The 15012-nt window shown below is 63.5% G+C and overlaps 1 protein-coding gene across 1 annotated transcript; it reads left to right on the top strand.

Moving 5' to 3' along the window:
* Window positions 1-2617: 2617 nt before the first annotated feature.
* PUF60 (poly(U) binding splicing factor 60) lies at window positions 2618-14933 on the top strand. The gene is given in 13 exon segments (XM_059395323.1): window positions 2618-2726; window positions 6975-7058; window positions 9295-9390; window positions 9506-9595; window positions 10514-10564; window positions 12736-12897; window positions 12980-13072; window positions 13224-13437; window positions 13533-13627; window positions 13629-13724; window positions 13868-14003; window positions 14174-14409; window positions 14509-14933. Coding segments are annotated over 13 exon segments (1677 nt in total). The 5' UTR covers window positions 2618-2702; the 3' UTR covers window positions 14809-14933.
* Window positions 14934-15012: the final 79 nt, after the last annotated feature.

The following is a 15012-nucleotide window of genomic DNA, read 5'->3' as shown; positions in this document are numbered from 1 at the left end:
CTACTCTTACGTCTGCTCGTTAGTGTAGCGAGGCACAAAAGTTTGCCTAAATTGAAAACTATTTCTTCCCAGGATTTTGAGGGTGTCGTGTGATTTTCTTCTAATCCCAAGACTTCCCATGTCTTTCTGAGTTCTAACCGTGGGTGATTCCCTCCCTCTCTCTTCCTGCCCTTTGGAAATCTCAATGATATTTCTGGATTAAAAACTTCTATTTCATCTGTCGTCCAGAGATCCCAACCCTTCAGTTGTAGGAAACTTTGTTTGGGGCATTTTTTGTTTGTTTTTTGTTTTTGCTTATCCCCCCCCCTCGTTTTGTGGAACCTTTATTATTTAGATGTTGGAATTATCTTTTAAGAGACACAATATGTGGTAGTTAAGAGCACAGGCTCTAGGGCACCTGGGTGGTTCAGTGGGTTAAAGCCTCTGCCTTCGGCTCAGGTCGTGATCCCAGGGTCCTGGGATCGAGCCCTGCCTCAGGCTCTCTGCTCAGCAGGGAGCCTGCTTTCTCCTCTCTCTGCCTGCCTCTCTGCCTGCTTGTGATGTCCATCTGTCAAGAAAATGAATAAAATGTTTTTTAAAAAATAAAATAAAATAGCAGTACCCACTTCATGGAATTGTTGTAAAGATCACACAAAGTAATGTTTGCAAGGTAATGAGAACTGTGCTCGGCACCCAAGCACTCTGAATGCCTTATTATATATCAGTTTCAAATCTCATAAGAGAAGCTACTTCCAGAAGGTGGTGCTTGTGCCCTCCGCCCTCTGCAGTGGTGGTGGCAAGTCCCACCACTTCACTTTGTGGTGAAGTCCATTCACTTCATCCATTCCCCCTCTCTTGTGGAGGCTGGTTAGGCACCAGGTCATTTCTAAGCACTGGAGAATACCGCTCAGTGTGACTGATTGCATTTTCTCTTCTCTACTTATCAGGTTTTGTTTTATACATTCTGGAAGATTTCAACTATATCTTTAAACCCTCCATTTAATTGTTCGTTTTCCTCTCATGTTTTTAAGAAGTCTTTCTCAGTTATTGAACATTCTTTCTTTATAGCTTCTTGTTCTTTTTTAAAAGATTCTTTCTTTCTTTCTTTCTTTCATAGTGAGCTAGAGAGAGAGATCACAAGTAGACAGAGAGGCAGGCAGAAGGCGGGCGGAAGCAGGCTCCCTGCTGAGCAGAGCGCCCAAAGTGGGGCTCGATCTCAGGACCCTGAGATCATGACCCGAGTTAGGCAGAGGCTTAACCCACTGAGCCCTCCAGGCGGCCCTCTTTATACCTTATTGTTCTTGATTTTTTTTATGTTTTTATTTTACTTCCAGTGAGTTAACATACAGTGTTTTATTAGTTTTGGGTGTGCACTATATTGATTGTTGTGACTTTGGACGCCACATCCTCTGGGCTATCTCTGAGGATATGGTTTTAGGTGCTCTTCTTGCTTGCTTGCCTCTGCTCCTTCTCAGTCCCTTTTCCTCTTCCGTTTTCGCTTCCTCCCTCCTCCTTAGGTCTCTGGTGATGCGGGGCTGCTCAGCTGCTTTTAAGAGTGATGTCTTACTGGTGGGGCTTATTGCCTGGTGAGCTCTGAGGCCAGGGGTCCAGCCAGGCCACTCTCCTGAGCACCCTCCAACCCTCCAGCTGCCCGTCTTTTGCGCCAGGAGCTGCTGCAAAGAGCAGCTCTGAGGTGCACGGGCGGCGCACGCACGCGGGCGCTGGGCCTGGGGCTAGGGTGGGGGTGGGGAAAGGGCAGGCATCCCGTGAAGTCCCTCGCTTTGGGAGCGGGACCCCGCTTGGGCAGCCCCCACGGCCGGCGGGAGAGCCGAGCGGAGTCCCCCGGCGCCGCAGCCCACGTCCGGCGGGCTGGACGGTGCCCGCCTGCCTCCGGCTGCTCGACACCCCACTTCTGTGCTCCTGGGATCCCGCCCTTCTGCGACTCCCGCGCTCTCCTTCGGAAGGGACGGGCGCGAAGAGGGTGGCCCGCCGCGTTCCCGAGCCGCGTCTGCCTCCCACGGCGCTGCTCCCGGGGCGGGGAAGCGACCCGCCTCGCGGGAAGACCCTTCGCCGCCTCTGGACCGAACATCTCAGCGCCGAGGCCGCGCAGGCGGCCTCCTCGAGTAGGGCCTGGGGCCGGCGCTGAGCGGCGGCCGCCTCCGCGCAGCCCCACGCCCCGCCGCGGGCCGCGCGCCCGGAAACACGGCGGGGGCCTCGGGGGACGCTGAAGCGGGGCGCGGGCGGCGCGTCCCGGCTCCGGCGACGCTGCGGCCGGCGGGGTCCGCACTCGCTCCGCCTGCGCGCGGCCGGGGCCGGGACGTCTTCTGTGGAGGACGCGGGGAAACGCGGCCGCGCGGCGCTCGCTGAGACGACCCGAGGCGGGACCGGCCCCCGCCGGCGGGGAGGCCCGGGAGGAGCGCGCACACGCACCTGGCGGGGACGGCTGCGCGCGCCGCGGCCCCCGCCCGGCCCAGAGCCGCCCCGCCCCGGCCCGGCCCCGCCCCCGCCCCGCCCCTTTCCGTCCGCTCTGTTACGGGGTCTTAACAGGCCTCCCTCACACCGGAAGCTGATTCCTCCCCCAGCCCCACCCCTTCGAAGGGGAAAGAGCCTTTTATCGCGAGACTTCCGATCTCCTTCGGGCTCTTTCGCCGGCGCCCAGATCGCGCGAGACCGCAGAAGAAGCAGGAGCGTGTGGCGCGCGCGGCGGCCGCGACGGACGCAAGATGGCGACGGCGACCATAGCTCTCGTAAGTGAGCCGCCCGTTACCGCGGCCGCCGCCCGGCTGGCGGGGGGCAGTCGTCGGCCCGGCCAGGGCGTCGGAGGCCCCTCGGACCGCGGCCGTCGGTCCCGGGCCCTCGCGGCTCCTGGTCGCGCGGGGCGGGGGCGGGGCGGGCGTGAGGCGGGGGCCGGCCGCGGCCTCAGCTTCCGGCTCGCGGGCCGCGGCTTCCGGCGAACGGCGTCGGGGCCCGGGCGGCGCGCGGGGCGCGGTCCCCTTCGGGAGCCGCGGGTCTGGCAGGGGCGGGCGGCCTCGGGGCGGCGCCAGGCGGCCGTCGCAGCGTTGTGCCGGCTCGGGCGCCCGTGGCCCGGACCGGACGGCGGGGCTCCTGGGACGGATGGCGTCTCCTCCCGGCCGAGCGCAGGGGCCGCCGGGCGTGCGGGGCCCGTCGGCAGGACGCGGGGCGCGCGGGTGCCCTGCGGGGAGGGCTGGCCGGCCTGCAGGGGCTCCGCCCGGACCGAGGAGTGGGGATCGTGCTGACACACGTTCCTCGAGCCGTTCCTCTCGGGCGGGCACGGGTGTCGGGCCACCGTGGGGAGCCGCAGGCAACGCCTGCCCTGCTGGCGGGTCGGGCGGACACGGAGACCACGGACTGCGAGCCCGAGGGACCTGTGCTCGGGGTGCTGTGGGCACCCACGGGGGCCCGCCCTGCCCCGCTCAGGGCTCACCTACTTCTTGGTGACGTCGAGTGAGTCGCTCAGACGGAGAGCCCTGGTGCCGCGCTCCCACGGCGACGTCTCCGCCTCCTCTCAAATGAGTGTCCTCCTGGCCCTTCACGGCGTCCCTCCATCCCGGTTCCCTGCCACCGACCTGCACCCAGAGGGACATGATGGGGCCTGTCTGTGAAGGCAGCGTTGGCAGGTGGCTGCAGGTTGGCAGGATGGGGAAGACTTGGGGTCACAGAGTCTTCGTAGGCTAGAGCTAGGCCTTGGCCAGGCCCTGAGCTGGGGGCTTGCCCACAGGAGGGAGGCTGGACCCGTGTCCCGGTGGAGAGCAGACCCCCAGGGAAGAGAGGCCCCCGGTTAGGGGAGCCCAGGGTGGGATTCGCAGACCCGGCCATCCCCTTTCTGCCACGTCTTCCCGTTGAAGCCCAGGAGCACGGGACTTGGGCGAGGGGCAGTTAGAGAAGAGATGGGGTGGAGGACTCGGCCGCGTCCCACGTAGCGGCCAGACCCGGCCGGGGAAGCAGGCGGCGGCGTGAAGACGGGGCCCCACGCTCCCGGGAAGGTGTGGAATGTGGAGGAGGAAGAGGAGCCGCCGAGGGTGGGTGGTGGGTGTCCCTCGAGCGCGCTCAGCCTCGGTGGCTGCCGGAGGCTCTGACTGGCAGCACCTGCACAGCTGCAGACGGAGGGGAGAGCGGTCTCTGCCGCGCTGTGGCACAGTGCCCGACGGGCATCCCGGTAGAGGTGGGCGTGGGCACAAAGTCTGAACCCTGGAAGCTGGGGTTTGCAGCAGGGCTGTGTTGCCCGGGAGTGCTCTCCAGAGGGTAACCCGTGCACGTGTCTGTGGGTGTGGGAGGCTGTGAAGATCCGGAATCCAGCGTATATCAGGCTCCGGGCGTGGGCTCCCGGCTGTGGCCTGATCCGTTCCTCTTCTTACCTGTTCAGCAGACAGATTTCCAGACAGTCTGTCTTCTTGTCGCCTTCGTTGGGCTTGCTGAGAACCTGTGGCGTCTTGGGGTCCGGGGCTGCTGAACAACGCCGGTTTCTGCCCTCGGACGGGTTTGGGCTCTTCCGGGAGGGTAGAGTGGCACTGAACTGGGTTGTTAGTGATCTGCTAGGGAAGGACACAGGAGGATGCAGAAGTGCTCTGGTCACTCGTGCCTTCCACCCGGTGGCTGCAGAAACGGGCCACCGTCCCTTCCTGTCAGGGACGTAGTCTTCTGGTGGCACACAGCGTGTCTCGGACTTACCAGTCCATTCTTCCCTCCCTGGGACAGCTGCGCTCACTCCTGCTTGGGGGCATTACCCTTGGGTTCCATCTGGCAGGGGCCTCAGAGCCTCTGCCTTCCCTGTGGGCTCTGTCTCTCTCTCCTCCTCCTGAACACCCTGCCGTGCACCCTGTCTCCTCGGCCTCCGCGGCTGCCTAGGCCCCGAGTGCCTCCTCAGTCCCTTTCTTTGCATCTTGTGCTTGATGTTCCTGCTAGTGCTCACGACCCACAGAAGTCCTCTCTCGTGGCTGCCTCTGGGCACCTGTCTCGTCTTGTTTTTGCTGCATGCGAAGTGCCCAGCACAGAGCCTGGCCGTCTGGTAGCGAGCAGGACACCACGGGCAGAGGACTGAGCGGATGGGGAGCGCCCTGCAGCGGCTCCGCTCTGTGGATCGGACTCGGGTGTCACACCCGTGCGGCTGGTCGCGGAGACGGACGGCGCAGGGAGTGACTCACGGAGTCCTCGTGCCGGCCCCCGGGCACAAGGCCTGAGCAGCCAGAAACCTGCGAGTGTTAAGGAATTACTTAACTTTCCTGGTTTTCTGATGGAAATAACCCTCGTTGGTCTGGTGAGCAGTGGCAGTGCTGGAGTTTGGGGCCCAGACTCAAGTGGCTGTGTTGCCTCCCAGAGGGGACTTCTCACCCCTTCCGGCACTGACTGCTGCCTGGTGCTGGGGAGCTTTGTGGTCACAGAGCCTCCTATTTTCATTGCCAGAGGGTGACCGCATGTGACCAGCTGTGATGATAAGTGACAGTTTTCTCCCGGCTCTTCTAGTGTGTACTGAGAATGGAAGCTGAGGCTCTGTGGGACGAGGGACCTGGTCTCTTCTGGAGGCAATAGGATGTCCCGTGCAGCACCTGCTCCTGGACTGACTTTTCCCTAGAAGTCCCTGAGTGGTGCCCTGCCTCAGCAGCGCCCCGCTTCCTGTGCTGGCTGGTCGCTAGTTTGGGAGAGCAGGAAGCTGTTGATGAGTGCGCCCTCAGGTTGGCTGTGTTCGTGGGTCAAGAGACGGGATTGCTCCCCCAGACTGAAGTGGGCCTTGCTGTGGGCCTTGACAGGGCAGCCTCCTCTCCACATGTGCTCCTGGGGTGCCAGAGGACTCGAGGCAAGCCGGACACTGGGCCTGTCCCCAGCTGCCGTATGCCCACTTGGGGGGGACCCACGTCAGAAGGGCCCCGGTCCTCGGCTCTCTCTGATGTAGCAGCGTCGCTGAGCTCGGAGCAGCTTCAGCCGAGGCTCTGCTTGGGCGTCAGCCGCAGCGTCTGTGCCGCTGGCCATGGCTCTAGCACACGCAGGCTTGCGGTGCTGTCTGCTTTGGGGCTCAAAGCCTCAGACACGCTCTGGCCAAGTCCGCCTCTGACTTTGGGGTTCAAAGCCTCAGACACGCTCTGGCCAAGTCCGCCTCTGACTTTGGGTACGGGGCTGATGGAGTGGGCATGGCTGTCCCTGTGTTCCTAGAGAGCTGTAAGTCTTAGAAGGTGGTAGTGGGGTAAGTGTGTTCTGCTCTCAGTTCCGGCCGTGCAGCCTCTGAGAAGGTGGAGTAGGTCTCCAGGCCCTTTGACCAAGTCTCCCTTCCCTGTGACGTGGCCCACCTCCTGCCCTTGGCCTGTCTTTGCTCCTGCCATTCTGCTGAGTTGAGCTGGGAGCTCTTCCTTCCGTTAGGCCGGTGCTGCATGGCCGTGCCTCCACGGCCCCTCTGGGTGTGGGGTATGGCCAGGCTCTCAGCTGCCAGCCCTGGACAGTTTGTCCACTGCGGGAGGGAGGCTGTGCACACAGAGCCCCTGCCTGGCCCTGTCATGCAGAGCGCAGCCCTCCTCAGAAGGGTCTTCACGAGGGGCTTGGGTGTGGGCTTGACCAGAGTCTGTGGAAGGCCTTGGGACCGATGCTGAACAGGGGAGGGGGCGTGCTGCTGCTAGAGAGGTGCCCCGGTCTGCCAGAGAGGAACTGATCTCTTAGGCCCTCAGCTCTGTGGCCGGGGGCAGCTTCCGGTGCAGGGAGGTTGCCTTCCTTGACGTGGGGCGGGAGCTCTCTTATTCTCTGTCCTGTCCTTTCCTGATGACTCCCTGCCAACTCCGGGCTACCTTTGTGCCAGGCCCTGGGCAGCTGCAGGTGTCCTGGCAGAATGAGTGGGGTGTTCAGGAGCCAAGCCAGAGCTGGGCTCTTCCGGTGCCCCAGCTGGATTCTCTTTCTCATCCATGGGCACTTAACCTTTAGCTAGGGAAGGGGAGAGAGGGCCGGGGTGGGTGGTCTTATGACTGTCCATTACAGCATCTCCTTCCTGCCTGCAGCAGGTCAATGGCCAGCAAGGAGGGGGGTCCGAGCCGGCGGCGGCGGCAGTGGTGGCAGCGGGAGACAGATGGAAACCTCCACAGGTACTGACCTCAGCGTCCTTGCCCGCAGGCCCGCCTGCCCGCCCGCCCGCCTGCCTGCCTGCCTGTCCCTGGGCCCAGAGAGATGGGGGTGGGGTGGGAGGAGCCCAGGGGTTCTTCTCTGCCTTCTGGGTAGAGGTGCCTGTCTCCTCCCTCACTGCCCAGCCTCCCGCCTGGCTGCAGCCTCTCCCCATAGCGTCCACCCTGCTTCTGTGGTGGCTCGCAGCCTCGTGTGCCTTCAGACTTCGGGCAGGTGGTGACGATGGTCAGGTGGGGGCTTAGCCAGAGCCGGTGTCAGTTGCCAGCCATCATGCCATTCCAGAGGGCAGCCGTGCTGTTGCAGGTTGTGATGGGTAGTAACAACCAGAAACACAGATTTCCATTTCAAATCTGAAATTTGAATAAAACAACAAAGCAGAATACCGTGCAAGTGAAAGCAGGAGGTCTGTGTGGGGCTTGGGCTGGGCTTCAGAGTGGGCGTGGGCAGATCTGGTCCCGCTGGGGTTGTTCTGCCCTTGGGAGCCTGCCCTATAGGAGGTGGAGCCAGGCCTTGTTGCTGGGTAATAAGGTTCTTTGTGCTTCTCCATGGCAGCGCCTGCCTCCAGTGGATTGTAGTGGGGGCTCAGCGAGGTGGCCTGGGGGCCTGTTGGAGCTGGGCCCTCTTGTGGCCCCCCCCCCCGGCACACTCAGGGGAGCGCTGGCCGTGGTATGCAGCCTGGATCCTGAGAAATTAGGGGGGCTGAAGCAGATGGGCGAAAGGGCCAGGACGTCCCTCTAGCCAGTCCTCCCCTGCCCTGGTTGATGGGAGAAGGGCCTTTTGTTTATCAAGACAAAGAAGAGATTGAAAAGTTTCTAAGAGGCTGGAAGGGGGTTGGCATTGATTACCATGGTGACAGCCTGCTCCGGAGTCACAGCCCCTGGCTCTCAGGGCCTCTGTCCCACTAAGAAGAAGTGGGCTTGGGGCCAGCTGGGAGGGCGGAGAGGACAGGCTTTAGGGGCCAGACTGGGGGCCTCCAGGCCCCTCCTGTCCTTTGACCCTGTGCTGGAAAACCAATACTTGGGCTGGTCAGGATGGTGGTTCTTGGGGTTTGGGTCAGCTGGCCCCTTCCTGCCTCCTTTGAAACTCTGTCCTTGCTCCTCATGTGTGTGCTGGGGATCTGCCTTCTCCGCTGTCCCTCCTTAGGCTGCGTGCCGTTGGCAGCAGAGCACCCCCTCTGGAGGGGGCTGGCGGTGGTCTGTCCTTGCAGTTGCTGGGCGGCGCCAGGCCCTGGGAGCTGGTGGGCAGGCTGGTGTGACCAGCCCCTGGTGCACACACTCTTTGGCTCAGTAGCTGTGCTTTGCTTTTTCCTTGCACGGCTCTGTTCTCTCCCCTGCGGACAGCTTAGAGATGGGTTTTGGCAGAGGAATGTAAACTTAATCCTGGTTGCGTTGGGTCTGTCTTCGGCGGGCTGTGCCTGCTGTACCCCCTCCCCCGGAATATCTCCTGGTGTCCATGCTCGCCTGGCTAGGGTGCTCACAGCCCCACTTTCCTCCGTGGCTGGTCTGCTCCTGGCTTCTCTTCCCAGGGGCTAAGCACAGCCCAGGGAGGAGTTTGATGGAGATGGGGTGTTGTGGCCGGGGAGAGCAGCTCCAGGTTCTCAACATTGCGGGGGTGGGGATGGGGCGCTACATGGAGGTGTGCTGGGAGGGAGACCCTTTCCCTTACTTGCTCCTTGAGTGGTCCCTAGAACTCTGCCCAAGCAGTCCGCGAGCCTAGCTGGGGCTGAGGGAAGGGGTGGGGGGTGGGGGTGGATGCCATGTGGTCCAGGAATGAGGAGTCCCTGCACATCCAGGGGACCATGACCCCTTTGCCTTGTAAAGGATGGCTGGGGCCAGCTCTCTTGCACGGCTCGGGGCTGAAGCTCTGGGCTCGGTTTTGCGACGAGCACTGGGCCCCTCCTGCTTGCTGCCTGTCTTCATAACTCCTGAGGAGGCCTTGTGGCCAGGGCCCTGCCGCTGCTCTGGCTTGTCCCAAGGCCCCCAAGGTACCTGCCTGTCTCAGTGGCATGGGTCTTGGGGGAGACAGGCATAGGACAGGCACGGGGAGATCGTAGAGGGGCCGAGCTGCCTGTCGCTGGGGAATGGGCCAGGCCTGGAGGCCTTGTGCGGCTCTGCGGGGGCGGGTGGGGTGGGGTCCCGGGGGCCGTGTAGGGGAGCTCTCGAGCTTGTTCTTAATGATTTCCCTGCTGCCCACCTGCAGGGGACGGACTCCATCAAGATGGAGAACGGGCAGAGCACAGCCGCGAAGCTGGGACTGCCTCCTCTGACGCCCGAGCAGCAGGAGGCCCTCCAGAAGGTGAGAGCGCACCTCCTGGGGAGTCGCGGGCAGGGCTTGGGGGGCGGCGGGCGGAGGAAGGTGCACCCCCCTGCAGGCCGGGCCCCCCAGTGCCCCTCACCACCTCCTCCCGCAGGCCAAGAAGTACGCCATGGAGCAGAGCATCAAGAGCGTGCTGGTGAAGCAGACCATCGCGCACCAGCAGCAGCAGCTCACCAACCTGCAGGTGAGCCCCCGGGCCCCGCGCTCCGGCTCGCTGCTGGCTCTGCTGGAGGCCGCCCCACCCGCCTGGGCCGGGGAGCCTCCGCCGCCCCTCCCCACCACCTCCGCCTCCTCTTCCTTCTCTTCCTCCTGTGCCTGTGGCCATCCCCACAAGCTGTTGTGGTTCTGTTTCTCAAGGACTCGTTCTTGGGGCGCCCAGGCTCCTCCGTGGGCCACGAGTGGCCCAGCCTTACCCGTCTGCTGAGTGCCCATGGTCCCCTCCCTGCCCTGGCGCTGTAGCTGTGCCCTGCCCCCTGAGTTGGCTCCTCCTCTTGGACTTGAAATTGTTGCCTCAGGTTGCCTGTGCACCCAGGTGGCGGTGCAGCATGTAGGGGCGTTCCTTCCCATCCCCTTGGCCTCGGATGAGAGTGGTCAGGCCCCGACCCCTGCAGTGAGTCCAGACCACCTGAGTTGGGGTCCAGGACAGAGAGGACAGGCTGGGGGCGCCTCCAGCAGCCTCCTGCTCTAGCCCTGTGGCCACAAGCAGCCATGGCTGTGGGGAAGAGGCCAGGGCGAGGCTGACAGGTGCCTGGGCCTCGAGCCCCCTGCCCCCTGGCTCTTCACTGTGCTCCATCTGCACCCTCCTCTTCCTCCTCCTCCTCCACCACCTCCTCCTCCTCCGCCACCTCCTCCCTCCCCCCTCCCTCCTCCCCCTCCCTTCCTTCTGCCCTGCCGGCCAGGCTGTGGGGCGGGGCACCTGGGGCTCTGAGGCCCCCCTGGGCAGGTGCCGGTGGCTGGCCAGTTGGCTGGCAGTTTGGGAAGGCAGGCGGACCTCCCTGGCAGGGCGGGGACTCCGGGCCTTGCCGCTGTCTGCGTGAGGTGTGACAAGAGCGGGAGACTGCTCGGCTCCAACAGACTGAACTCTGTCTTTACTGTCTTTCAGATGGCAGCAGTGACAATGGGCTTTGGAGATCCTCTCTCACCTTTGCAATCGGTCAATAGAAATGCTCACTTCTTCCGGGGCTCATGTCCTTAGTCAGGGCTAGAGGGGGGCAGTGCAGCCCACGTGCTGGGGACCTTGCTCCCCTAGCCGGCCCTGCCCGCCAGCTCGGGACGAGCGCAGCAGAGCGCCAGGCGTGGCGGGGCCAGTGGTGTGGGCGGGCACCCAGCCGGGACCGCCCCTGGGGAGGCCTCCATCTGCTCTGAGGTCCTGCCTTAAAACTAACCGGCCAGGTAACTGCGGAGGGCAGCAGGCCAGGAGGGTAGCTGCCCACGCCAGGCCCAGCTGCATCCGTGTCGCCCGCACGCACAAGGTGCCATGCCTGGGCCGCCAGCTTTGCTGGTCTCCAGGCTGCCTGGGCTCCGGGGTTGAGAAGGGGTCAGGCCCCCGAGGGGAGAAGAGTCAAAACTCCCGGCCCCATCAGACCCGGAGGGAGGATGGTTGGGTGGGGGGGGGGGGGCGGGGGGTTGCCAAGCAAGCAGGAGAGGGAAGATCGAGGACTTGGTCCTCTGGGCCTGGCTGTCCGCAGGGCGTAGGGGCCGTGCAGCCAGGGAGCAGCCAGGGGCTGGGCTGAGCCCAGAGTGGGCCCGGGAGGAGGCAGAGGCAGTGCCTGAGGCCTTGGCTGCCATGGGCGGAGGAGTCTGGGAAGGAGATGCTCCTCCATCTCCCAGAGGCAAGCTGAGGAGGAGGCCAGGCCCTGCTCTGGGAAGTCTGAGGGGGGAAACATGGCTCTTCCTGGGCTCATCCCTGGTGTGCTGCTCTCACAGGAGGTGCGGCCAGACAGACCCAGTGTCTTCTCTGGGAAGCGTCTATCGGGGGCGGGGGGTGTCAGGGAGAGGGCTCTTGGCCCACCTGTTGGGAAGCCCTCACTGAAGCGGAGATATTGCTCCCTCTTGGGGAGTTGTGACCCGAGAGGCATGGGGCTTCCTGTCGGGCTGCCTGGTGCAAGAGGGGACATAGTTCCACTTTGGGGTCCTCGGTCTCAACAGGGGCCTGAGGCGTACTTTCTGGGAGCCCAGTTTGAGGAGGGCAGTCCCATTTGGGGGGGATTCCTAGTTTGGGGGATATGCGGACCTTACTTTTAGGCTCTTCCTGGAGGGAGGGGAAGGCCTGGTCTATATCCTAGATCCGATGGTATCTAAAGAGGGAAACTGGCCTCCGGTTATGGGGGCCTTGTGAGGGTGAGGGGAGCCCCTGTTTGTGGAGAAGTTAGAGCCAGGGCCCCATCTTCTTTGCCTCTCCTGGGTCTGTGGTCTTCCCCAGGGCTCAGCTCCTCCTGGTGGCCCACCGCGTGTGGCTGTGGGGACACCCCCCCTCGCCTCGCACATCGTGCAGAGGGGGCCCGAGTGGGAAGCCCATCCCTGAGGGCGTGGAAAGGTCCCTCGGCCCCGGCTGGCCCTAGCGCAGAAGCAGTGTCTGCCCAAGCAGAGCTGTGGGCCTGCTGGGCCTGTTATCTCCCTACTCCAGGGAGCCCCAGGGCTTCTCTTTTTGGCAGCTCTGCCACCTTCTGATGTTCCTGGGGGCCTGGCCTTGGGGCTGCCGGCGTGAGCTCCAGCCAGCCCTTTTTGGTCAGGTGCTCGGCACACTGAGGGGCTTGCAGAGCGCCCAGCCCCCACCGGAGCAGCTGCTCTTTGTTCTCTCTCCAGTGAGCCCCCATCTGGGCTCCTGACCTCCTCCCCTGGGCTCTCTTCTGGGCAGTAGCTGCCCTGTCTTGTGCCCCCTCTCTTGCCTCCACGCTAGCGGGTCCCTCCAGCCTGGATGGCTTCCCCTTCCCTCTTCTGTCGGAGCACTCGCCCAGGACCCGGGGAGGATCTTCCAGCCCCGCGTGGGGTACCTGGCCCCCAGACTGGAAGGTGGGCGTGGTGGGAGGGCGTGTGGCCCTGCCTCCTGGCCCCCGTCAGCTTTGCTGCCAGTCTGCCCAGGACCTGGGTGGGCCAGGGTGCGTCCGTGTCCTGCCTTTGGGCCTGACCTTCCTTCCTGGGGGTAGGGTGCTGTCGACCCCTGCCGCCCTGACCGCAGGAGCTGGGCCTGCACTGTGCTGCCGCGTGGGGAGCCCTCCCCCCGGCGGAAATGGGTAGGTGGGCCAGGAGGGGAGTGGGCTGCCCAGCCTCTTGCCACCCCCTCACAAGCCGGGGGGCTCTCTCTCCCCTTGTGTCCTGCTCCAGATGGCAGCTCAGCGGCAGCGGGCACTGGCCATCATGTGCCGGGTCTACGTGGGGTCCATCTACTATGAGCTTGGGGAGGACACCATCCGCCAGGCTTTTGCTCCCTTTGGACCCATCAAGAGCATTGACATGTCCTGGGACTCCGTCACCATGAAGCACAAGGTGGGCTTTAGTCTGCCCCTCCCCAGGCCCCACCCTCCCCACCTTGGGCTCTGTTGGCCTCACGGCACGTTCCTATACCCAGGGCTTTGCCTTTGTGGAGTACGAGGTCCCAGAAGCTGCTCAGCTCGCCTTGGAGCAGATGAACTCGGTGATGCTAGGAGGCAGGAACATTAAGGTGAGGGCCAGGGAGGTGGGCCTTGGGGCTGGCACGTGTGTGCTCTGTTCTCAGTCAGCCAGGCGACGCCGAGCAGCCTCTCCAGAAGCCTGAAGTCTGATGTGGCCAGGCCCGTGCTGACTGGGGGCTCTGTGCCCTGCCTCTCTCCCAGGTGGGCAGACCCAGTAACATAGGCCAGGCCCAGCCCATCATAGACCAGCTGGCTGAGGAGGCTCGAGCTTTCAACCGCATCTACGTGGCATCTGTGCACCAGGACCTTTCAGATGATGACATCAAGAGCGTCTTTGAGGCCTTTGGCAAGATCAAATCTTGCACGCTTGCCCGGGACCCTACGACTGGGAAGCACAAGGGTTATGGTTTCATCGGTGAGTTTGGAGAGAGGGCAGTGAGGGTGGGGCCCCCCCCTCACCGTGGCTCCCCCTCACGGTGGCTCCCCCTCACCACTGCTCCTGCCCTGCAGAGTATGAGAAGGCCCAGTCGTCCCAGGATGCCGTGTCTTCCATGAACCTCTTTGATCTGGGAGGCCAATACTTGCGAGTGGGCAAGGCTGTTACCCCCCCCCATGCCCCTGCTCACACCTGCCAGCCCTGGAGGCCTCCCGCCTGCTGCGGCTGTGGCCGCCGCTGCCGCCACAGCCAAGATCACCGCTCAGGTGAGGGATGGCCCAGCCACATAGTTGATTTGTGGGTGACAGCCCCTCCCTCCCTCCCTCGTCCTTTGGGGGCTGGCTCTTGGTGTGGTCTTGAGCGGAGGCGGCCGGACTGGGGACTGAGTGTGGTGATCTTCCGGTTGCAGGAAGCAGTGGCTGGAGCAGCGGTGCTGGGTACCCTGGCCACGCCTGGACTGGTCTCCCCCGCACTGACTCTGGCCCAGCCTCTGGGGGCTTTGCCCCAGGCAGTCATGGCTGCCCAGGCCCCAGGAGTCATCACAGGTGAGCCTGGATGGGTCATGCCTTCCCTCCTTCCCGTGTTAGTCCTCTGGGCATAACCCTGGGCGGGTAGGACCTTGCTCAGCCGTGGCTGAGGGGCGGGGGGGGGGCACTTTCCCAGAAGGGGCAGAGATGGGGGAGCGTGACTGCTGGACCTGGTGGGTTTGCTGCAGGTGTGACCCCAGCCCGGCCTCCCATTCCGGTGACCATCCCCTCTGTGGGAGTGGTCAACCCCATCCTGGCCAGCCCTCCAACGCTGGGTCTCCTGGAGCCCAAGAAGGAGAAGGAAGAGGAGGAGCTGTTCCCCGAATCGGAGCGGCCGGAGATGCTGAGCGAGCAGGAGCACATGAGCATCTCCGGCAGCAGCGCCCGCCACATGGTGATGCAGAAGCTGCTGCGCAAGCAGGAGGTGGGCGGTGGGGGCCTGTGCAGGGTGGTAGCCGTGGGGGGCAGCTGGGGGTGGTGGTCCAGCCTGCTGCAGCGCTCAGCTGTCCCCTCCCCCGCACAGTCCACAGTGATGGTTCTGCGCAACATGGTGGACCCCAAGGACATCGATGATGACCTGGAGGGGGAGGTGACCGAGGAGTGTGGCAAGTTCGGTGCTGTCAACCGCGTTATCATCTACCAGGAGAAGCAGGGCGAGGAGGAGGATGCGGAGATCATCGTCAAGATTTTTGTGGAGTTCTCCGTAGCCTCTGAGACTCACAAGGCCATCCAGGCCCTCAATGGGCGCTGGTTTGCCGGTCGCAAGGTGGTGGCTGAAGTGTATGACCAGGAGCGTTTTGATAACAGTGACCTTTCCGCGTGACCTTGGCCCTGTTGCCCGGACTTGCACTTGCTCCTTGTTTCCGCGGGGTTCTGGAGAGTGATGTGTTGGGGTCTCAGGCCCAGCCGCCCTCGTGGGGATAAAGGTGCAGATGCCTCGGCCCTCGACCTCCTTGTGTGACTGGTCCTGTGCTTCTGGGCTCCCGGGGGCAGGCCTGGGGGAAGGAACAGGCGGGGTCCTTGAGGG

Source organism: Mustela nigripes, chromosome 3 (assembly GCF_022355385.1).
Source record: "Mustela nigripes isolate SB6536 chromosome 3, MUSNIG.SB6536, whole genome shotgun sequence".
Lineage (NCBI taxonomy): Eukaryota > Metazoa > Chordata > Mammalia > Carnivora > Mustelidae > Mustela > Mustela nigripes.
Note: the sequence above shows the minus strand (reverse complement) of the source record. Positions and strands in the feature narration are given on the sequence as shown.